The 25,447-nt window shown below is 40.1% G+C and overlaps 3 protein-coding genes across 3 annotated transcripts; 1 reads left to right on the top strand and 2 right to left on the bottom strand.

Moving 5' to 3' along the window:
- Positions 1-8,490: 8,490 nt before the first annotated feature.
- gpr25 (G protein-coupled receptor 25) lies at positions 8,491-9,705 on the bottom strand. Its single transcript, XM_036532332.1, has one exon. The coding sequence runs from the start codon at positions 9,653-9,655 to the stop codon at positions 8,537-8,539; it is 1,119 nt and encodes a 372-aa protein (XP_036388225.1). The 5' UTR covers positions 9,656-9,705; the 3' UTR covers positions 8,491-8,536.
- A 2,989-nt stretch (positions 9,706-12,694) lies between these two features.
- On the bottom strand, positions 12,695-17,722 carry LOC118778971 (protein FAM107B-like). Its single transcript, XM_036530773.1, has 4 exons — positions 17,686-17,722; positions 15,979-16,144; positions 13,702-13,846; positions 12,695-12,796 (listed from the first exon to the last, which is right to left on the bottom strand). Exons 1-4 carry the CDS (start codon positions 17,720-17,722, stop codon positions 12,695-12,697), a joined length of 450 nt encoding a protein of 149 aa, XP_036386666.1.
- Positions 17,723-22,742: 5,020 nt separating this feature from the next.
- LOC118779962 (protein kish-B) lies at positions 22,743-25,235 on the top strand. The gene is made up of 3 exons (XM_036532320.1): positions 22,743-22,845; positions 24,088-24,219; positions 24,988-25,235. The coding sequence occupies exons 1-3, from the start codon at positions 22,836-22,838 to the stop codon at positions 25,068-25,070; spliced, it is 225 nt and encodes a 74-aa protein (XP_036388213.1). The 5' UTR covers positions 22,743-22,835; the 3' UTR covers positions 25,071-25,235.
- The last annotated feature ends 212 nt before the right edge of the window (positions 25,236-25,447 follow it).

Here is a 25,447-nt window from a genome sequence, read left to right as displayed (position 1 = left end):
CACGTTTTCTGATTGGGGTCAGCGCTAATGTTTTGGAGTGGGACCTCTGTCCAAGGGGTTATACCATTCTGACGATCATGGAGGGGAGAACAGGCCCTGAGTTTGGTTTTTTCATATTACTAAACATATAATAAACACAGTTATCGCCGTTTAACATTGACATGTTGGTGCAGATGGATATTCAGAGGCCACAAATGATAGGTAGTAGAGATGTTTGTAATCCAGTTGATAAACGAGCACTAGTTTTCAAACATTCCGACTGCATTCTCCCCCATCTCCCCACACCACTCAAAACTTTGTTCAGGGATTTTATTTGTTCCCTAATGCAACAGCGATGCTGCGCTCCGGGGAGTTTGCCGAGGATCTAGAAAACGGGAAAGAGGGAAGAAGTGTGGGTTGAGGAACCTCAGGGGAAAACTACCAGCTCGTCTTACAAGTACAAGACGTCCCACAAAGTAGCTTCTGTCTTCCTTGCATTTGTGGAAAGGGACTATATTGTATATAGTCTTAGTTTTAGTAAAAATCTGTTTTGCAGGAGTGCCCTGTACAGTTAACATGTTTTGCCATTATGCCATTTTAAATCTAAAATATTAAAGGTATGGAAAGCTAATGGAAAACGTGTAAATCAGCATGGCCTAGCCAGTTTGTAATCTATATGTGTCCATACACCGATAAACATAACAAAGTACTAAGAGTATATTGGGACAGTAGATATTTAAGAAATGATCTTTTTTTCAGATGTCTTAACATGAATCATCGTCATTTTCAGCAGCTTGTTTGGTAAATTTGCCACTCGATGCGCGAAGAGGTGATGGTGACCGCTTCTTTGCATAACACAGAGTTACACGTGTAGAGAGGAAGTAAGTGTAGCTATGGTCACACCGCAAGAAACCGTTACAGTTGCACCAAGGTTTGGTTGTACCGATATTCGCTCTTTCGAATCTGATATGGAGGTATGGACCTTTAGGTGAGCCGAGGTAAGAAGTAGGTTCTTGTCCTGTTGACTTTAGAGGTTAAATGTAACATACAATACATGTCTTTATTTCCAACGCGACTTGTACTATCGCTGCAGACTCCAAAATGTTAACTACTTAGAGTCTTAATGAAGACTATGCGAATACAGTAGGCTACTACCACTGCCGTAAGACTTTGTTGCTGCCTCTGTTCTGGCTGTGCCTTTGCGGTACATTAAGTTGGTTTTCATATGATAGAGCAAAATACGATTTTCTTTAACATAATACAATTGTACTGAATTATCGATCGATCTTTCATTATTGTTGATGTTACTTTCTATTCGTTTCTTTCTCGCAAACGTGGACGCTAGGTGTCGGCAAAAGGCAGATTATACGTTATGAAATTAAATGAAGCCTGACAGTACTTGACCTCTGTATCTTTCCCCCTCGCTCACACACACCCATACAAACATCTCTTACTTGTTCTTTGTGAAGAGCCACACTCTGGTGGAAGTACACTAAAGTGCAAACCTTGTACTTATCACTTTCAGATATGGTCTTCACTGTTTGCCCGTTCGGGATTGTTTTCTACGCATGCTGTCCGTGACTGTTATATTCTCAGTTCAAGACAGTTTTAAGTGTTATTGCACATTCCCTTTTCAAATACAACAGTGTTTTCAAGGAAATATTCGTTTTGCCGTCTATGCAAAATATCGTAGATTTAAGGGAATGTTTCATTTAGAAAGAAGGTTTTCCCAAATTATATTTTAGCGATATTTTCTTAATATTTTAATTTTAGAGCAACATAAGGTTCACATCATCTCAGAAATAAGGCTGTTAAAAAGTTAATTCTACCATGAGGTTTGCTAGTTGTCAACAATTTCTCAAAACCGCTCATAAGTAGCAACAAGTACCAGCAACCTCTTTAAACCGTCATGTTTGTCACTCAGTATGTGAGTGAGTGCCCTTGAGCTGATAAACAGCTAAGCCACAAACAGCCATGTGATCAGTTCAGAGAACACAGGAGATGGGCTTCACTTTCTATGTAGGTTATCTATTTTTCTGCCTTTCATTCGGGCTGCCCATTGAGCTGCTGTAAACACCCTCTCGGTGCAGCTCACCTGGGTGTGCATGCTGTTGTTTGCGCTTCCCGTCTGCCTTGAAGATCCACGTGTCTGTCTGTATGATTTTACTGTAGAAAGACTTTGAACGTTAATGTGCACTGTCTTCATGGCAGGGTTGCACAGCACCAAGGTAAAAAAAAAAAAACCTTATTTATCTTTATTTATTATTCATTAGACATTCTCCACAGGACATTGTAGTATTTTAGTTTTGTTCTGACTCTTATTTGACTTGTGTTGTGTACAGTAATGCTTTTAAGTATACAGTTCATGTCAGTGTAAGGTAAGGATGAGGCTGTGTAGTTTTCAAGGTCGTTTAATTCTATATTGCTGCAAAAAAATACAAAAAGAGACGAAGGAAACTAAAAATCAGCTGATGTCTGCTGAAAATACATATCAGTTTTGGCTGAAAAGGCTTTGTTGCCACTCTAATGCAGGTGATCTACAACTGAACCCTTTACATCCTGTTTACATGCTATTGGGTATGCCTCAACGGTCTATACCCATAATTCAAAGCAAAGCATGACCAGTCTTGTGTTCTTACTATGTTCTCTTTGTGTAGCAGACACTGCTATTCAGGGAGGTTTACATGGCATGCATACAACATATTATTTGACTACATAAAGTTGGATATTTACTGGAGTAGTTTAAGTTAATAATTACCCATGAGGTACTATTCTTAAGCATATAACAGCAGTGTTCCGGATAGAAACTGATCTTGCAACCTTTGGTTGACTTATCCATCATTTCCACTTATCTTCATTATAGTTGCCACATGGTTAGCACTATGTAGAAACCTGTTCATATTTCAAATTAAAGTGTATGCTTCATTTATTAGGGTTTAGGTCTCCTGCACCCCAACCCCTGTGTGAATGTGTCATAACGTCTCTCTTACTCAGACATTATCCATGGCAGACTGTCTTTGTCAGGAACATTTAAGGGTGGTATAATAATCTGTGACCGTTTTATGCCCTCTCTCTCTGAGTTAGAGGGCAGAGCCATAGAGGTATAGTGAATCAGGATGAAACTTACCCACAGCGCAGCTATTCAGTGAAGTTTCAAAATAAGTGTCATTTCAGCAGCAAATGTAGACATAGTGGGGAAAACAGCTCACATTAAATACCTGGGAAAGCGCAACACATCATATTCTCACCACAGGTCTGCTTAATCCTGCGTACACCACGCAGGCTGGCATGCAGCTTTAGAGGAGACAGGTGGGGCCATGACCCCTTTTCTCTCATTTTGACTAGACCACAGCCACTATCTTAATACAGACACAGTCCCTCAGGAAGAGGAGGCCCTCTACCATGACTGCTATGCATGCATGGTTGTTTCCAGTTTTTCTTTAGTATTGTCTTATGCTTCTCTGTGTTGTCAGGGGGCATTTGATCAGAAGTAATGTTTGTTGGTCACAGAGGCAGCTGTATGAGATGCACTCCAGGATACACAAAGTTATTCAATGTTTCTCTCAAGCTGTCTAGGTATTTGTACTTATCCTTTTTCCATTTATTTGTAATGGTAGCGGTCAGGTTAAGTAAATGCTCATTCTCTTGTCACAGTTTAAAGTATAATTCAGCCTCAGTCACTGCAGTTGGAATCCACACAGAAGATACGTAAACTTTATTGTTCTTTCTTTTACAAAGCAGTAAAAGTGTGCTAAATTGAAATTCTTTCCTGGTTATGTAAACCTCTCTACAGCAATCAAAGTGTCATACAAATCCCAGAATGCATTTTACTGTCTCTCTCCCTTTCTGGATTGAACAATTTTGCTGTACATGCTGGGGGCTGGAGACAAGAAACAATACATTTGTTCATTGTTGAGTGTTATTTTGATAGCAGTTGGCTGCATGCAAGTATATCTGAGGATTGCCTTTATCTCGCTTCAGCACTTCTGCATGAATGCGGAGGTTGTCACAGTGAGATGAGCCTAATATACAACTGGTGATTCCAAATCAGGGTAGTGTAAAGGGGAAAACCATAAAGAACCCAGAGTAGAAAACTGAGTTTCTATTTCATTTATTTTAGCTTTTATCACATTCGATGGCCCCACACAATTTGTTGAATGCTTACTTTCTGTTTGTATCTTTAAGCATGACGCCATAGTGTCTGAACTGTGGAGGCACAGACGGCAGCTGAAGTACACAAGTGAGATAGCACCTCCTGGGCTCCCGTAAACTTACAGCTAATAACTCTCATACACTGCAATTAGCCAGTGTTAATTTGACTCCCACAGTATGCATGCGGTCATTGATCGTGTGTGCTATGATACACATGTATAAATAATCTCAAATGATTTCATGTGGTGTTGTACAAGAGCACATCACCACATGTCCTACAGTCCTACATATCACAGCCATACACGCTGAGGCATTGTTACCATTTTGGGGTCTGTGATCCAGAGCACTCAGTCAGTTGTCCAGACCAGACCCAGGTAGTTAATTAGCTGGCTAGTGGGCTGGGTCAGTTGCTCAGCGTAAGTAAGTGGTCCCCGACACTTTCCTACAGATTTGTTAGTTTTCTTACTAAACTGTACATGCTACTCCATGTTTTGTAGGCATTTTAACATTGCCAGTTAGATTTAGATTAAATCTTCATAATGTGATGCTGTATCACACAAGGCTGGGAAACGAGTAGGATTTGCCCTTCAGTGAATGCAACCAGCTAACCAGCTGTATCTGAAAATGTAATAAATAGCCTGGTAGCAAATGTAAAAGGTATTAATTTTATTATATCAACTCACGCTTTTATTATATCAAAACGCTTTTAGCATACAAACACACCAAGATACTCACACCTATTAAGTACTTATTCCCTATAAGCAGATGGGAAACAATAGGAAAAAAATAGGTTTGCCATATGAAAACGAAACCAAGTTACACTAAGCAATTTGGACAACATCATCTGACACAAACTGGAATAATAGTAGTACTATTACAGAGCAAATGTAAATTCATTTTGTGTAACTTATTCCTGTATTTTTCATTGTACCACGTGAAGATAACAAAGCCATGTTCTAATCTGCTGTTTTTAGTGCAGGATTGAGAAGTGAAACCAATCTCCAAACTGCTGAATGTTCTAAGAAATGATAATCGCTGAAGGTGCCAGCCTATGCAAGGCTTTGATGGAAAAAGAATGAGACAAGCAGAAACTGATTCAGATGACTAAACATCTCAATTTGCCATCCCCATCTTTCGTCTGAGTAAAGGTTACAGAAGGGCCTGTAAGCCGTAAACCACGCTATTTATTCACAATTTGATTCCTTTCTTCCTGATTCACCACAACGATAGGTTTTGCAAAGACTTATTTCTTTGTGCAGGCTTTTAGAAATTATCTACACTAACGTAACAAACTGGCATTAGTTAGTACAGAATTTGCATGCATCATATCTGGATACTGCAGAAGTCCTGATGCAGATAGGTGCCAGATTATTTCCTGGTTCACAGTGCCTGACCAGTCCACAAAAGTGTTTGTATTGGGGTGCCTGTCATCCACAAGTCAACAAGTTAATTAAATTCAGTGCCAGTTCCATTGTTACACATGCAGTCAGTGCATCAGACTTATCAGGCTGAATTACTTTCTTCCACTGCTCAGAAGTCCAGGTTTTGTGCTCACCAAGATATGCCTTGATGCACATCCCTGGTTACAAGCAGATTCTGAATGAGAGCCCTACCATAAATATCAGCTATGTGAAGCTCATACATACAGTTTTTGTTGACTCTGGATCATGGAGGTGTAGATTTAGTTTTGTGGTAATTTTTGTAGTCAATTGTAATCAATGTTTTGTGGTTTTTAGCAACTTTGCTGTGAAGTGTCCGTCTATTCCTGTCAATGAGCTTTGACTTGCAACCTCTGTCCCACTTTCCTAATGCAGTTCTTAATTTTTTGGCATATGGCATCGTGATTTAGACAACACTATCCCGATGCAATTTCGGCACCAACTGTTTGACCTCTTTCAAAATCTGTCAGATCTGATTTTGCTTTAGAAACTCACATATTAAAGTGTTGATTTTAAAATGTCCTTCATAGCAGAAACACATTGGTAATGGTAATGGTAAATGTGATGCCTGTCACAGCACTCTGTACAGCTGTGGGAATGTATGTCGGAATTATGCACAGACAAAAATCGTTGTACTGGTCTTTCCCTGCCGTGCAAGTCTCAGCTTAGAAAGGAGAAGTGGCTTTGCTTTCCCACAGACTGGCATGTAACTAGTGTTTCACATGAAACTGGATGATTCATTTGAGGAAGGGCACACAAGTTGGTGCAGGCAAAAATGAACCCTTGAACTCTCAAGACCACGGGTGGCTTACACATTTTCTCGTGTGAAAAGTGCAGTCGACCTCGGTAAAGTTGTCATTCCTTAAGTTCCTGGGGGGGCTTTTGTGTCTACACCTTCTGTCTGTCAGTTCATTTGAACATCATCCGTCGTGATGGTAAGTCACATCAAAATACCCGTGTTCTGATCATGGCAGGCTGTCTTAAATACTATCAGTAATTATCAGTGGTGATGGTTTCTGATAAAAATCTCATAAACAGTGTCGTTTCATGAGTAAATGTGTGAGATCAGCATTGAGTGCGCAACTCAGTGGAAAAATGGTTCAATTTAATGAGTGCAAAACATGCTTAATCCAATCTGATGTGCAACTGCTTTATGATTCAGCTGCATGTACCTTCTGATGCAAAACATGCAAAACATGTTTAATCCAATCTGATGTGCAACTGCTTTATGATTCAGCTGCATGTACCTTCTGATGCTCCTTGAGCATTGACATTTTTTCGGTTTTATTATGGCAGTAGCTTCTGGCCAGTTCTGGCCTGTGTCATATACGAAATACGGAAAAAGAATCAATGTAATTATTTTTATTTAATGTAGCACATTTTACAACCAAAGTAGGCCCAAAGCGCTGTACAGAGGTTTTCAGCAGAGTGCTGAAAGACTGTCTCTCACATATTGATAAGGTGGTTTTACTATAACCCCATAGCCTGTTTGTGTTGGAAGTCTCAGTTCTGAAGTGGTCTTCATGGTTACAGCTGGCTTTTTACCTCAGCACTATGGTGGGCTACTGGCATGCCGGCAGCTGGACATCAATTTTGTAATTGCAGTTTTGAAATGATGGAAACAAATATATTGCAGCTTAAAGCCATTTATTATGGTTTTATTGGAAAATTGTGCGTACTATGTGTATTTTATAAAGTTAAAACCATTTCAGCTTAATACATGTTCTTTGAAAGGGCAGTAGTAAATTGCAAAATCCATTGTTATAAAACAGTACAGCAAAATTTAGAATTGAATAGTTATAAGTACAGTTTAACTCAGTTATGCATAATGCTTGTCTTTAAAATATTTAAAGATATTAAATTAAAATAAATTTTAAGCTAATCACCAAGTATACATGTGCATTTGTATATATAACTAAAATGATAGCAAATGTGAACATTTGACCAAGAATCAACATTTGATTTTCCTAGCAATCATAAATTGGTTTGGTCAATATTTTCTTGTCAGCTGTTTGCATGTTAAAGTTTACTGTATATACAATTTCTTTTCTTGTCAATTTCTAAATTTTACATTTTCAGCAACTGAAATACAAAACACAAGCTAATATTTCATGAACTGTACTGACTGAATTTCATAAGAAAATTTTTCATCTGAGTATTTGCATTCCTTTTTAATTCTAAAAATGTAACAATCATGCTATCTTACTTAAGTTAGCTTTTTACTGTATTTTCAAATGTTTTGATAATATTATAATAATCCAACCTTTTTAGTGAACAGTTGGTAAGTTTTTCAAAAAGAAAGCACTTACATAGAACTGTTTGTAAAAAATTATTAGATCATCAGCAAAATATATTTTAAAATACACTTTCTTAACTGCAAAATAAAATGTGAAAATGTTTCTTTGGAGCTGAATTTTAAAAAGCAGTAGTCTTCCAACGTTTTTGGCACTAATGAACCCTCTGGCAGGTAAAATGCTTTGTTGATAAAAACTCTATATGTAAAACAAAATATAAGAAAAAAAGTCAATAATACAGAGGTTTATGGATCTTTTTGCTAGTAGTATCCATAAGTTAATTTAAAGTTTCCACACACATTAGATCTGCTAACCTTTTAATACATTAGATGATGTAACAGCTCAAATGCCCCTATGCAGTATTGACAAATCAAACAATGTTTGATTAACTTTTGGAAAAAAAAACTACATTGCATTCTTAGCACTATAGCTGTGTTTATTGCTGCAGAATGCACATTTAAATGATTTTGTATGTTCTAATGCCATAATACCTTTTTTAACATGTAAAATTATGCCAGCATAGAAATATTCAGATATACTCTGAAATTAATGTTTGACAGAAGAATGACACAGATTGAACAGTGATATTGACGTCTCATTGATTGAGAAGGAATCTCTACGGCAAAGGCAGATGTGGCATCCGCGGGGAGTTGGGGGTGGGAGGTGCACATTTCAGGTTTTCTGCGTGATGGAGAAGAGGCGGCCGCGGGTGGTGGCCGATCCAGAGAAGCTGTCAGAGGTTCCAAAGGAGAAGGAAGTGGAGGCAACGCGCGCCCGGAGAGGCCCTCGCCGTCCCACACACCCCAGGCAGACTGCGTAGGCACGGTGCCTGAAGTGGTGGTCCAGGAACAGGTAGATGGCAGGGTTGGCGCAGCTGTTGAAGAAGGCCAAGCAGGAGGACAGGATGAGCCCCCGGGCCAGGAGCGACTCCTCCCCGCAGGAGAGGCCAACGCCCCGCAGCCTGGAGCCGGTTAGAATGGTCTTGAAGATGTTGAAGGGGAGCCAGGAGACCACGAAGGCGGCGATGATGGTGAAGACGATCTTTAGGGAGTGGCGGCGCCTGACCTCGCCACGGGGGTTGGCCAGGCCGCTGGGGCGCCGCAGCTGGGCCAGGATGGAGCCGTAGCAGAACACAATGACCAGCACCGGGATGATGAAGGCCAGGAAGAGGGAGGCCAAGCTCAGGCTCTGGAAGATGGGGTCGACGCTATCCTCCAGGCAGAGCGTGTCGTTGCCCCCCTGGCTCACCGCGCCGCGGAACACCAGCGAGGGGGTGCCCAGGGCGAAGGAGAGCACCCACACCGCCCCGCAGGTGAGCCGCACGCAGCGGCTGCTCCGCAGGAAGCGCGAGTCCAGCATGCGCACCACCGCCAGGTAGCGGTCCACGCTCATGCAGGTGAGGAAGAAGATGTTGGAGAAGCGGTTGACGGCGATGATGTAGCTGCTGAGCTTGCAGAGGGCATCGCCAAAGTCCCAGCGGTGCCCCCGCGAGGCCGACACGGCCCACAGAGGCAGCGTGCAGACGAACACCAGGTCCGCCAGCGCCAGGTTGACCACGAAGGTGTCCACCAGCCGCCCGCCCTTGCGCTTGCCGCATATGACCACAATCACAAACAGGTTTCCCAAGACGCCGGCGAAGAATATGAGAAAGTAGAGCGAGGGGAGATAGATGTCAGAGTAGGGGAGGTATGTGGAGAGGCATTCCTCTACCAGATCGAGCAGGTCTCCATAGACCGTGACCGTCTCGTTGTTATAGTCGTAGTAGTCGTCCCCCTCCATTGTAGGCTCCATTGAGAGATCAAAGTCTGCCACTTCTTCACCGCTTGCACTGTGCACCACTGGCTTGCAGGCACAAGACATTAAACCCACCAGCCGATGTCACATGCTTAAAACCACACACAAGCTGATAGGTTTGCTTTTTTCGTTACAACCTCTCTCTCTCTCTTCCTGTCAGTAGGTACTGTAATTTTTTTGATATTGCCACCAGAACGAGACAACTGATCTGATCTGTTTTTGTCAGAATAACATTGTTGAAAGTGTTGCATGTGTGCAAATTGATTTGACATACAGTCATTTAGAGAGCCTCTCCTATATTAGAAAAGAAGAAAGGGAAGACCAGAGGAATTGTTCAAATTGTTCATGACCATTAAGACTTACTTTTGTATTTATTTATATCTCTATAGTCTTGTATGTATTTAAATTTATTTAAGAGGAATCTTGTAAGTATAAGATTCCTCTGAATTTTAAGTTAACTTTGATAAGGGTGAACCTATTATAACATTCTTATTGTATAAGGATGTTATAATAATGACAACGGGCCAGTCAGTCCTACTAACATCTAAAGTAATTTAAAATACATCATTAATTAAATATATTAATCATATGATATTTAAAATTACAGCATTAAACACTACTGAAAAAAACATTGGTTAATTGGATAAGTAAACAGTAAAGTTTAATAAAGAGCAATAATGTTTTTCTTCACAGAAAAATAATCAGGGCTTATGCATTCTATTACAAACTTTTTGGTCTATATAAAAAGTTAAATAATTTCTTCAATGTTATGCTCTCACAATTTCACATTGCTTCAACATAAAACAATCTTAAGATAAGGTAATAAAAATATCAGTCTTCCACAAAACAGAAGGGAACCAGAACAAGGCATTTAAAATTAATTTTGTGTATTTACAAGGAAAACTTTTTCAAGCAATAAATAAAATGAAAATGAAAATTGGACCATTGGCCAATGCAAACTTGTGATGATAACAAATGATGTTACTTTCTGGCTGCTTTTATAAATGAAATACAAAGTGCTGGAGCCCATCACTCTGTTCAGTCTTGTTTGTTTCTCCCGAGACAGGGCTGAGACAGGCTCGCTGTCATATTTGTGGGGGATGACACTACTTCCTTTTGCTTTCCAGTATTACTGGAGAGAGAGAAACCTGCTCAGAGGACTCAGTTATTCAGCAGCACTTCTATGAATCATCTGGAATGTTTACAGTGAAATGTTAGTAGCTTGCAAAGTGTTAGCAATTGTGTAAGGCAGAGGAATTGTTGTATAACAGATCTGTGGGCTTGCTGTCATTGTCACATTATAACACGTGGTACTCTGACAATTCCAACCACATCTGTTTGGGGTTAAGCGATCACATTATTGCTATTACATGGAGCTCTTGATGCAAGCTAGTAGTTTCAGGTTGTCAGAGTAGATATCATTATTTTTTAATATATATATATATATCTAAGGACACATCTGGGTAGTTTTTTCAAATAAAAGTCTTGGTTCAAAACCACAGTCGTCACCACTGAATTTTTCATAATCAGCAGTTTTATTTCCCCTGCACTGCACAAACTTGTTAAGCTGATAGTAAAATACAGTTTACAAGTGGCATGGTTTTATAAAGAAAACATTAACAGTAATAAATACCTTGAACAAAATAAAATATACAATTGAGACAGCTAAAAAAAAAGACATTTAAAAGTAGATCAATATCACACTACATCAAAAGTGAAACTACTATCTAATTTGGTCTTGATAAAGGATCTCTGAGTCCACTACAAATCCAAGCCAACTTCCAATGATACTAATAACAGGAATAATCGTAATAATATTGTCATAATTGAAAATATAAGTAATCATGTAATCACAAATATTGTAAACTTTTCCTGTCAATTCTAATAAGTGAGAAGAAATGAGGAATGTACAAGAGACACCTTTAATTTCATCTGTTTCCAACCAGCACAATCAACATGAAGCATTTTAACAGTAACAGACACAGAGAAACAGTCACAGGACATTTTCAATATTCACCTTTGATGCTTTTACATAAATAAAATTTGGTGCTTTAGAAGTTAGTGTATTATCTCATTTTGGCCAGTGTACATAAAAATGAAAAGAATATGAGCTGTTTCTATGTGAGCCAACAAGTTTATATAATCGTATCCTTAAATAATAAACATCAAGTAGCCATAGCAAAAGGAAAAGACTGTGAGCAATCCATGCATAGCCCATTACGTATACATACATTATACAAGCTGTATAAATGTTTTATTTTTAACTGAATTGTTAAGAAGTGCATATATTCTTCTATCTTCCAATCAAATCATCTGTGCATAGACAATCTGATAAGACATCAGGAACAAATTAGCAAAATCTGACTGAAAAGAATACATTCACTAGATATTAATTATCACAGGTTTACACCTTGCACCTGGACTTGCAGATGTGACAAGAGAAAAATCAACTTACTTGATGCACTCATTTTACATCTAGAAGTGCTGTTACCACACTTATATATGCAAATAGCAGCACTTTCATTTTCATATCCTCCACCATATCCTGTTTACACATTTATTTTGTATTGTTTCCCCCAACATACAGCTACAGTACAATGCCACAGAAACATCTACAGCCAGCTGCACTTAGAGGCCCCAGTCTGATATTCTGTTTTAGAATGAAAGGAGTTTATGAAACTTGTGTTTTGTTTGAAGTTTATTTTTCACCTTATGTTCTTGAAATGAGTCTGAACAGTGTAATACATGTAATGCTTTAGGATACCATCTAGCACCTGTGCAGTACATTTCAGAAAGCAAAAAAAATCTATGCTGTTGACAAAGGATACACCAGCTGACTGAGGAAAATATCAGCCTCTGTCTTGTTTTAAGGAAGTGGGCACAATTGTAGCTCGGCAGGATGTGAGTACGTATCATTGGGCCACTGCCCTATAAAAGGTGATGGTGTCATAGAGAAGCCTTCCAGTCAGGGAAAGTCACAACGGATCATGGGAGCATTGAACGCTTACTGCAAAGGATGATGGGATGGCTGGGAGCTTAGTTCCCTGCCACCTGGATGTGCCGCAGGTTATCCTTGACCCGTACAAACTCAGGGATGTTCTCCCGGTCCAGCCTGAGTCTCATCTCCTCTCGCTCGTACTGTAACACAAGAGTAGCCTGGTTAGAGAAGTTGGCGCCTCCTTGCAAATTCCCAGTATCCTCACCACTTTCATTACATTTCTGTTATGTTAAGATTGTCACTTGTTTTTGTATGGGTGTTGCTGTTGCACGTCTGTTAGTGTGCATGTGCTTCTGTGGGTGTATTGGTGTTTTTGTGGGAGTGGTGATATAGTCGAATTTCCCTCCTTCCTCACACTCATGGGTGCATTCACATGCTGTGATGTGCCATGCATGACTATTTATTGGACAAAATAATTAGTGGCAAATAACATTCCTTGCACAACAAAAAGGATTTTCAGTTGTGTTTGCAAGTTAAAGAAGATGTTATACGGAAAAGGTAAATAACTTTTCTGGTTATGACTGAGTTTCATTGCCTGTTAAATGAACAAAATTCATTTGAGATGTAATGTTGCAGAGAAAGGAGAGAGTGATTTTCACATTTTATTTCATGTTAGCTGTTTTTAGATGTGTCACTGTTGACAGAGAATTCCACTGCAGACAGTTTCTTCCTCTTTTCGGCAGGTGTCAAACTAGCTTTATATTTTCCTTTGTAAAGCATGCATGCAATATGAAAATGTACAGAAACATTACTAACTCCAAGTTGGTGTCATGTGTGAGGTGTTAGATTGGTGGTTACCACAAGGAAGCGCAGTGTGGTAACCATTGCAAAAACCTGTCTTTTGTCTGCTTTGTGTTCTGGTAAGAATTTTACTATGAAATTAGAATTAATAAATTTCATCACTTGGGCATTCTACTCCTTGTCCTGGCTAATTGGTGTACCCGACAATGTTTACCTTTTGACAGGGGGTGTGTCTGTATTGGTGAGTTTCTGTGGGTATTTTTGTGGTGGTGTATCTGTATGGGTGCATTTCTGTGGGGTGTACCTCTAGCAGCCTCTGTTTCCTCTTGTGTAGCTCCTGCTCCAGGTCAGAGGGCGGGCGACGGGCTCGCTCCTGCTCCCGGTCCTGTTCAAGCCGCCGCTGCTCCAGGACTCGCTGCAGCTCTGGCTTCCCCCCGGGCAGCAACCCTCTGAACAAACACAAGAGGGCGCAGTCACAAACAGGCCCAGTGAGCTATACACAGTTTGTTCTGTGCTCTTTGTGCCTTGGACTGTTATTGAAAATTAAGATGCATACTGAAATGGAATGACAGATATCCCTTACAGACAATATTTGCTGACCAATGTTAATACTCTAGATCTAGTGGAAGTGGTCTTAAGAGGCCAATTGATGCTTTAGTTTCAGGATTAAAAAAGCTCTTCTTTTGTATTAGTGGAGACTGGAGTCAAAAGTTTTGTGTTTGTTAAATTAAAAGTTTTGAGAAATGCATTGAGAAGGCACTAAACTTGTTTAAATCAACAAACTACTATCTCACATGGTGGTGAAAGAGAAGTGTGAAGGTTCTGAGGTTGGGCTGATCTCTCATGGTTGTTTGTTGAGAGGGCATGGCTGTGCCCTACTTCCACATTTATTGCTCCACAACAGGAATTAATTTTCTCTAAATTCATTATCAGAGAGAATACTCAGTTGTCATTCCAAACTAGAATCTAATAGAGTACAGCAGGATGCATTTAGTGCAGGCTGAGCCCTATGGTTCAGGTTTGAAACTGACTGTGCCATCTGCCTATAATTACTGTGAGCCCATAGTGGTAGAACAAATTTGCTTCGTTCGTCAGGGATAGGGGTCAGCCAGGGTGTCCTTGATTCACTCACAGGCACCCTCTGAATCACCAGGTGCCTGTAACGATCTCTGTGGAGTAGAACCTTTACTCCCATAGATGGCCTTTTCACTGTGGTGTAAAATGTGACTTTCTGTGTGAGCCAAAAGTTGTTGGCTTGCATGTGAGTGGATGAGACGATTGCTTTTGCCTCACCTCAGTGCTACTGTAAGAATGCAGAGGTTGTCATGATGAGATGAGCCTAGTGTACAATTGAGAATTCCAAAACAAGGTTCATAAAGGGGAAAAGCAAAAAAAAAAAAACAAATTCCTAAATAGAATTAAAAGTAATTAAAAGTTGTATTCAGATTTAAAATAAAATGATAATGACATAAGCATGAAGTATACATCTGAAAGTACTGCCAAACAACTTTCATTGAAGTTGTTTCAAGAAGGCTGCTTCAATATCGGTAATTTAACTGATAGTTTGTGTGCAGGTTTGCAAGTGAGATACTGTAGATTGGTTTTATCTAACATTTGACAAATGACCGAATGTCAGAAAACAAGCTGGTGTTTTATAGAACAAAAATATTGTAACAGCAGTCATAGCAAATACAGTGGCATCCTAGTGCATAAGGCCATTCAAAAACCCTTACAAAGATTACAGATAAGCTGTTTGGCACTGTTTTCATACAGCGTCACCAAGGCGTTAAAGGGCACTGCAGCAGACTGTGGATTCTAGTACAAAGCGGATCAATTAGACGGTGAGGATCACCTACAGAGGTAGGAGAGGCAATGTCCCAGTTAAGAGGATCTTCTTCAATTACGTGTACTGTGTTGGGCCCTTCGACTGCTGGGCTGGCTGACTGATTTCACTGGTTTGGCCAGGCCAACTTTCCCTTTCGGGGTCATGGCTTTAAACATACACAGTGTGCAATCCCAGTGTTTTTAATTTTCACCAGGGGTCAGATCTAAAATAACTCCTGAGGAACCACTGACTGTGGCTTGCATGTATGCACTAGATTGCTCCCAACCGTGCAAGTAATAATCTAGATATCTCTCAATTCATTCATCAGATTTTACTTGTGTTACTGCCCACAGCAAATGATTTTCTCATCAAATTAACTGCAGACTCCTGAGGGGCTCAGTCAGCTAAAGCTCTCATTCTGAGTGCAAGCTTAGTCCCATGGCTTCAGGTTCAAGTCCAATTGTGTGATGACCAGGAAGTGAATTAGGGAGAAGTGGGCTTTTACCAAGTGGGATTTTACCAAGTGCATAAAAAGGTATGTACAATTCAAATGGCTAGGGGCCAGTTTTCAACAAGTACTGACTCTTGTACATAGGAATAATTGCTGCTTGTGCAGCATTTGCCTTGTGGTTGTCGATGGGGATACAGGACTCTGACATTGGCACTGTAAGCAGTGATACCAGGCAGGTGGCAGAGACAGGACTTATGTGCTGTGATGATCAGTGGTGACTTGGGATAAATTCCCTTCATCCTCACCGCCGGTGACTCAGCAGCAGCTCGCCGTGTAGTTTCCGATGGCTGGGTGACTCCAGCACGGGGTTGATCAGCTTCCTAGGACGAATGAGTTCATCTGAGCTCTCCGTGGCCAGACGAGGCGGGGACATGTGGTACACATAGCTCTCTGAGATGGAGGAGATCATACCTGGCAAATAACACAGACGACAGTAAGGGTCACATGTTTGTTGCAATCAGTAAATTTGTAATAAAAATGTTTGTTTTTTTTTTTTTACATTTGAGCATGGGGCAGCCAATGCCGCCCATTTAGGTGGAAGTGGGAGAGGGGGTTGGCAAACTGTAATCCAGCTCAGCATGGAATGAGAAACAAGTTTGAGGCTTGTTATTTTCCATGGGTGGCCAAAGACCTGACTTTGAGACATTTCATGATTTTAGCTTTCCATACATTAATACTTCTGCATCAATTTAACTATCATTATCCTGATTCAAAATCAGACCCATACCAAACTCAACAATTAATAGGGATTTGTGAGGGTAGAACACGAAACGCACAAAATACGATATACCTTTTCTTTGGTTTCTGACCCCCATTCTCTGAAGAATTTCCCCAAACATGAAAAAGAGGGGAAAAATAACATAGATGTTATTACTGTCACTAAAACAAAATCTCAGTTCAAACGGACGACAACTGAAGATATATTTATAGACAAGCAGTATACTCCTGGTTTTAATGATTGAGTACTTGGAAAATCACGTCACTGATAAGCAGTCTAAGAGTGGACACACTCTACGAAAGCATAGAGCACAGCATTGGCAGTACTTAGCCATGCACAGCTATGGGTGCTGCATATGGTCCAATGGTTTTTTCAGTCATCATTAGACAACGATGTTGCAGCAGTCCAATTTTTTCTTAACAAAGGAAAGGGGGTTTTTAAAAAGGATAATAATGGCCAGAAAACTGGAGGACTTGAGGAAATATTCCAAAAGAAGAATTTTCAAACTTTATTCAAAACTTTTATTCTTCCAGGCAGGCCCTTTGAGCTGGCCCCTCAGAAAATCAAACAAAGAATTCACACTGCTCAAAGCCTTAATGTAGGGGTCAGAAAATTGTATTTTTCCCTCTTAAAGGGTGGGAACTGAGAGTGTGATGCTTTGAAACAATATCAGACTGACAGGCAAAAAACTGAGAACCACAGCTTTACTAAACTCCGGATCGAAGGACTCTGAGGCTGCTGAGATGTCTATTGTCCTGTGTTGTATAACGACACATTACCTGAATAGCCTGAAAATACCAGTGCAATGTAGGATGTTTTTTGCTAATACACAGCAGCTACCTACTATCATGCAACCCAATCACAAAGGACACAGTGGCAGCAGTTGCACAAACTCTTCCCACGCATGACACCCTGCGCTCCTCTCTCCTTCCAAGCAAAACACAAGAAAAGATCCACGTCTTACCTGCATGCTGTAATACACCAACATATCCACTAATGTTATGCTTTTTCCAAGAGGGACCAGGGGCGCACACTCATTCGCTGGCCTGTTCCTTGCTCCTAGCGGGTGGAAAGACGGCTGTCTCCAAGGGGCAGCGTTGTCCACGGCAGCGAGAGTGTGCCCTCAGCAGATGCCCCTGAAACTCTTCGACTGAAATCAGATTACCCCGGTTAATCGCAGAGGAGAAATATGGAGTATCATATTTAAGCAGCACCAGATGGCGCAGTAGATTACCGGCGTAGCCCAGACGTAATCCATACTGCACCTTCATCTGCTCCTGGTCAGCCCCAGCCTGTAAGTTCTGGCAGTGGACTCTGCGTCGCAGACCTCCATTAACCTCCTTGTGCGCCAGCTAGAGATTCTGGACACTCCTCCTCATGCATATGACTCCTGTGTCTCATAGCTGTGCTGAAGTGCCACCTGCTGTCCACAGCCCTTGTTGGCCTCTTGCTTCCCTCCTGGTACCAAAGGCATCAAGATCTTTATCTGGACAATGGAGGATAAGCATAGTGACGTGAATCCTCTGGACACATTTAGCTGAACCCAGTGTGAGGTGCCAGGCAGCCAGATGGCAGTTTAATCTGCTGATGTCTTCCTTCTCTCACCAGCCACACACCAGCCAATGACATGTGACCCTGTGGAGAACTCAGACTGTGGCAAGGCTCCGACTAGTCCACAAGGGCCTACATGTCATACTCGCAGGCTGTGGAGTTCTCCAAACAGCTTGATTAGATTTTGAATCTGTTTATTCTGAATCAGCAGCAATCTATTCATCCTGAATAGGCAGCTATCTATTCATTCTACACCAATTCCTCACCACACCGATTCAAGTTAATGTTGCAGATTAATATGACGTAAATGAATAGGTGCATTTACAGTCACTCTCTGCATTTTAAGACCATCCCCTAAAAATAATCTTTCTTGAATCTTTGGCATATTTTCACACAAGGAAGCAGTGGCTCTTAATGACATGACTACATCTTAGAGGTGGATGCTGCTGGTTGATATACTAACCATTTGCCAATCAGCTACATGACAAGACAGCTGGTGACTTCATTTTTTCTGCATAAATGTAGATTTTAAATTCATGAAAGAAAAGAAGCAGTTAACTTTGCTTTATCAACTCAATACCATATCCATTTCAAGAAATCCATACTCTGTGTCAGTATCAGGTGACACTTGTATTTTCTTCATGTCTTCCTCAATTTTGTTATCAGCTATCAATCATATTTTTTCTTATGCCTTGGTTATGTTGTTAGGTGTTCCTTTTATCGCATCTCTGTTGTTTTTTCCTGTCTGCATAACACTTCTGTGGTGAATTTACAGATTTCCAGTTATCACAATTGTCATAAAACAGTACTTATATCTCATTATAGCATTCTGGATTAGCCCAGATGTAGGATAAAATGTAGAATAAGAGATTAGCAAATTGCCAGTGACACATAACATGCTTATTCTTTTATCATCCAAATCCTGACAAAGTATATCACAGCTGTCCTTAGTAAAATGTGGAACCACTAAAAATGAAAATAATTATTTTCAGTACATATTATTTGGCCATAAGAGTTGTTATATTTAATGATGTAATAACAACAGCAACAATAATAATAATAATGTTTGCCACTTACCCAGGATAACTTCTGCAGTTTACATTTATACAGCTGGATATTGTAGAACACCACATCACAAAAACAGCAGTGGAGCCCACCCAACATGCATCTTTTCCATTGGTGCAGTGGATCAATCATTCAAACACAAAATATGCAACATGTAATTGGTTTAAGTACTAATATACAAGATCAAACCAAAACCATGGCACCAAATCAAGTTTGAATTGACAATATATTAAAAAACATAATTGGAAGCAATCTTCATTAGAAACCAATGGTAAATTCAGCATGATCCCAGTACTTGGGATGGTTGAAATTGCTTCTTGTACATTTCAGTTTGAATCTTTTTGATTAGCATTTTTTGGTTATCTTCTAAACCGGGAGAGGAATATTATTTTAATGTGGGTGTAGGCCTTTTCCTGTCTGTCTGCCAGCACAATAGGCTTCCAAGGTGCTTACCCTTGTACAGATGGGGTCAGTCCATGGGTAAACAAGATATTTGGTGAGATTAGAGTGCTTCTTCAGGCCATGGGTGCATTGTGAAGTCAATGGGATCTGAAGCTTATGGGAATGGAAAAATAAAGACCATTCAAAATGTCAAAAGGCAATCAAGAATTAAATACTAGCTTCTGAACAGTGTAATACACTGTATCTTGTTCAAAAATGATTATTAAGGCAGATCAGTGTCAGTAATTTGCTTCCACACACAGTGTACTGAGCTAGCATAGCATGTTTTGACCTTTATTGTCCTGTCCCCAGGAGCTCTCTAATACAGCGTTCCATTTAACAAATATTTCACACTTTTTGAGCATTAGTACATTCAGTGGCATTGAAAAGCTCAGGCACAATTTTGTAATTTCACACTTCATAGCAGCGGTGCACAAATTATGGGACCTGACCCCAACATGGGTCATGACAAGGAGCAGACAAAGTTTGATATAATTTGATATAATGAATTATTGCAGCCTCAGTAATATGTATTTGGAAATTTCTCCTTAAAGACACACATAAAATGTATGTGTATACAAGTGTGGCAAGTATGTATGTATGTATGTCACAGCCAATAAAAAACCTTCTTTGATTCTTCTTCTTTTATTGCACCTATCTGGAGTGATGAGTAAGCCTAGTGGCTATTTTTCACTTGGAAAACAAGGTTACTTGGCTAACCTTACATCCCCCCACTGTAGAAGGGCAGCCACTGGGCTGTATAATAAAGTGCAATATCATGTGTGACATGTTATGAGAAAGAGTGCGACAACACATACTTAGCCACCCCACATTTTGGGGGCAGAAAGGTTGTAACTCAGGGACAAATAAAAGCTGTACAGGTACTCAGGAGCTGAACTAGGGGCCAGAACATCACACTGACAACCCAGAAGCTGTGGATAGCAGCAAACAATCTATGTACAGACTCACAGGGGAAGGAGTCCCTGTAACAGAACACCTCTGAGATTGGCAGAGGATGTGGTTTGGAGGAGAGCATACACAATTCAGAAGGTAAACTACTATTGAGTGCTACAGACATAAAGCAAGATCAGTCAACAGGTACTGTTGAAGACAGGAAACTCTCGGGGATCGGCATACACCTGTCAACTGCATCCCCAGAGGAAGCACAACAAGCACCTGAAACCCAAGGGAGGAGCTTACACAGGAGTAACGTCTTATATCAACCTCAAATCTGTTGTCCCACAGACTCAGGTTTACAGTATACAGGTATTTGGCGCTCAAAGTAGGCATAGCGTGTTCATACAGTAGTCCTCCTGCATGAACAGAAGAGGATGGAATGCAGACAGGTACATGGATCGAAGCAAGGAAATCACTCACAATTCAAATAAATTATGCACTGATTATTATTATTACCTACTTCTATGAGTGTCTATGTCTTTACAGCGTGAGCTTTAAGTTAACATTTTAACGAAATAAGGGTTGATAAATATGGGACTATGTTAAATGCTGATAAGATATGAACACTGTATAAATATTTGTTTTTTAAAATATACGTACTCATGTGAACTACAGTATACATGTTCAACACTGTGACACACTCTGTTTGAAGATACGGTAATGACAGGCCACAGAAAAGAGCAAGATACAAATCTTGGACTTGCAAACAACCACAAGGGAGAAAAAAAAAATCTTGGTTTCTTTTTCATACTTTTTTACTTTGCTGATTTCTTGCTTACATTCTCACTCTCAAGGCTTGCTCACCTCTGGATTTTGTGTTAAAAAACAATGAATGGCAGCTTTTAATTAATGTTGTAAACATGTAAACCAGGTTGTCATGTAGTGGGGACTACCTGTAGTCTATATTAAGGATGTCTAATGATGTCTCTGAGGATTTTAGGTTGAAAAGAAACAGCGAGCAGTATCCTGTGTGCAGGGTAACGTATGCCACGTCGCTATGACCATGCTATTACGTTGCATAAATCAGCTAGCTCAGAAGAATAAGTCTGCATACTTGTCTAAACAAACACATCTGCTGAATGATGCTAGCAAAGAGTTCAAATATTGAATACTAGGTAACACTACTTTCAGAAAAGCAGGTAAGTTTTGCACAGCTAGGGCGGTCCAAACTGGAAGATACTGAAATGTAAACATATCTGAGAACTGTGGCTTAAAGTTCGCGAGGAGAGTATGGAGAGTATGGCCCTTCCAAATGAACCGCAGGAATACTACTTATTTGAGAGATGTTTAAATGACAGCATTTTACATCTTATCCTTCTTTGCAAAACAAAATGAAATTATTGCTAATAACACTATTTTAGGCTAATTGTTTTGCTATTACTAAATTACTAAGGATATAGCCTATATATATGAGCTTCAGTTAAATGAATAGAAAGTTCCCATGAAATAGTTCAACTGTTGCTTAAGAAATAGTTTTTAAATGGTAAAATATTTAAGAGCGTACAAACTTAATTTGAGAGCATATGTGTAATGTGTATTTATGAATTTATGATCCTTTTAGTTGCCATGGTTTGTAATAAGACATGGCACAAAATAGCTGGGCTTCCAGGGAAAAGACATGTGACACTTTTCATTTGGTTATATGTGACTTGAACTGATATCTGATGTACATCTAATAGCTTAAAGTATCAAAGGGGAATCTGATGTCCTTTCATCAATAAAATGAAATTGATCAATTGATCAACCCCCACCCCCATCTTTCCCACACATTATATGTCCTACTCAGGTATTCCTGGTTCTTTGATGAGTCTCTTGATTTCTTCAGTTCAGTAGGTCTATAGACCTATTTCTATTATAAGAAAATATACTAAAATTATATTTGCATTAGCTAGAGATTTACCTAAACCTCCTAATAATTCATGCTTGAGTTTTGTTCACCGTATTCCTTGCATCAGAATTTCAAATCACAATTTAAAATGTTAGGACTACTGACAACAAAACAACCGTTGCAGTGTTTAAAGATCAGAAGGCTATTGTTATTGTATTTCATGTCTCCATACATTTAAAAATTTTAAATGAACACGACATTTGATCTGATCTTACAATCGGACCAATCACTGCTAGGCAAAATCTTTCCCGTCGGCCGTCTGAAGCCATTGAAATCATCGACGTGGTTCTCTGAAATCCTTTGATTTTCCCTGACACTGTACGCATGCGTACATGTTTTCTCCCATTATACTCATGGCTCGGTTGCTCACCCCTGAATATTTACTGGTGCAAGTGTTATGTTGCAAGCAGAAAATGTAGCAAGTCGCACAAGTAAAGGAGTAAGCCTTATTGAACAGATTGCAACGTAAACAAATTGCGAACATGACGAATGGTACGTTTTATTTTTTAATATTTAAAATGTACTTAAATCTTCGTTTACCGATTAAAAGTCATTCGTACAGTAGGAAGTACCTCGTTAGCCCTAATGCACCGAGCTTTTCAAATCAAGTTAGCTGTCTTGCAATCAGGCATATATGGTTAGCAAGCTAAATTTCAGACTTTGCATACGTGGCTCAGTCAATCGGCCATACAGTGACTGTTGTTAGCTCGCTGTGTCTATATAGTAGATTACTTTCAATATAAGCGAATTAAGATAGCTAGCTACGTCACGTGAGTTCTGTGTGTGGAGGCGAGGTAGGTACACGCTGGCTCTGCTCTAGTACCAAGTTATGCATATTCTGTGTTTGATTTTAACGGATATGGTTGTAACTCATTAAAAGACCAGCCATTGCCAGAAACGTCGGTAGCCACATAAGTGGTACACTGCGCCTTGTAGCTAAATGTGATCTAGATAACTAACTCGTCGCATCACCACACCGTCGTGTGAGTCTGAACCCCTGAAGTGAGTTACACAGCACTAGTTCGGTAGCTAGCTGGACAGCTATATACTCTGGGGCAAGAGATCTGTGAAGGGATGCGAACTAGCTTCTTATGCTGCTTCGCTAACTAGCAAAGGAGCTAACAAACTGTCAAAGGCATTTCTCTTCGGTCAGGATTTCCTGAAGTATAGGCGTAGGTAGATTGTCAATAGCCTAGCTGTCTTGGTGGCTAATTTAGGTGTGCTAGTTAGATTTCTTGAGGTCGTTGTATTTTTAATATAACAAGCTTGTTGTGCCACGTTTCATGCTTTGGTAATGGGAGGTAACTTAAGAGTTCAAATTTATGAATATCAATCCTTATCATTATCCTTTACTTAGAAAACCAGCTTCATCAATACCACTAGGTATTTTTTGTTTTTATTAATATGTACGCTTGATAGAAAAAATAAACAACAGAACTGTCTAGAACTTGTGTAGAACATATGGCTGCGTATCTCCTGGAATTCAGTCCTCTTTACAATAAACACACCTGAGAAAGCAACACCTACCTACCAGCAGCTGTATAACTGGTATAACCAACATTCCACACTAAGCAATGCTAGAGACGTTGTTTATAGACATACCGAAAGAATGATTATATAATCGTTCATGATGTCATTTGAAAGGTGACAGAGGGTTTGTGAAGATTGCTGTCATATCATACGCGTGCTGTTTGAGGTATTCTTGAGGTTGATGTCATTCCTCTCTCTGGACAGTGTACTCATTTGATGGTATCCTGGTGTTCGGCCTGCTGTTCATCTGCACGTGCGCATACCTCAAGAAAGTGCCACGTCTAAATACCTGGCTGCTCTCAGAGAAGAGAGGCGTGTGGGGAGTCTTCTACAAAGGTATGAAACCTGACTGTCACTGATGTGTTGCTCTTGTCATCCTCCCTCCAGCACACAATGCTAATTAGCCTGCTAAGTCATTTTGTTATATATTCACTGTGCCCTGTCCTCCTTACCACCAGATGTCAGTTATTAATTTTTCTGCACTATTGGCCTCTTTCACTTTTAATGTGGGAGACTGTATTATTTCAGCAACAGTTGCTATTGCTTTCCACCTTCCTGATGGCTAAATAAGTGGGAGTAGGCATGGTTAGTACAATGTTCAGATGGGAGCTGTCCTAAGAAAGCCTGGTTGATGCTTGTAGTTGTCTTGGTGGGCCAGCAGGGGTCAGTTTTCCCACTGGACCAAACAATCCAAAAATGGTCCCGTCCCACTGTTTGGATTCAGAGGCCACTGAGGTAGGGGAAGACGTGGCATTGATTTGTAATGATCTTTCAGCCCCCTTGGAGTTTACAGCAATATTAACAGGACACTAAAAATCTGAATGGTAGACAAAACTGCTTCATAGCCCTTTCTGGTCCAGGTGGTTTGTTGTTTGACAGTGTAGGTATTCCTGGCACCCTTTGTCAGCATATTAAGATCCAAAGATTATTAAGCTCAGCACTCAGCTTCCTTAATCATACACAGTGGCTTGCGATTCAAAATTCTAGTAACATAAATGAACATTAGCTGTTTTGTAAAATACAACAATGGAGTCGTGCAATATGATGAGCTGTCTTTCCTTTGGGTGGAACACCAAAGCTTACATTGTCTTCCTTCTCTTCCAGCTGCTGTGATTGGGACGCGGCTTCACATTGCTGTGGCGCTGTGCTGCCTGTCCATGGCCTTCTACGTGCTCTTCATTAAGTGACATGGAGTGGGCAGCACTTTTGGACACTACTGAGATCCTGGCTGGATATGCACAGTTCCCCAGGACCTACACCTCAGTGACCATTTTATTAGGTACACCTGTACACATGCTCATTGATGCATACATCTAATCAGGCAATCATCTGGCAGCAACTCAATGCATAAAATCACGAAGACATAGTCAAGAGGTTCAGTTGCTGTTCAGACCAAACATGAGAATGGGTAGGAAATCTGATTTAAGTGACTTTGACCGTGGGATGATTGTTGGTGCCAGACAGGGTGGTTTGAGTATCTCAGAAACTGCTGATCTCCTGGGATTTTCACGCACAACAGTCTCTAGAGTGTATAAAGAATGGTGCGAAAAACAAAAAACATCCA

The sequence above is a fragment of the Megalops cyprinoides genome, chromosome 6, assembly GCF_013368585.1.
Source record: "Megalops cyprinoides isolate fMegCyp1 chromosome 6, fMegCyp1.pri, whole genome shotgun sequence".
Classification (NCBI taxonomy): Eukaryota; Metazoa; Chordata; class Actinopteri; order Elopiformes; family Megalopidae; genus Megalops; species Megalops cyprinoides.
This window is presented reverse-complemented; position numbering and strand designations above follow the sequence as displayed.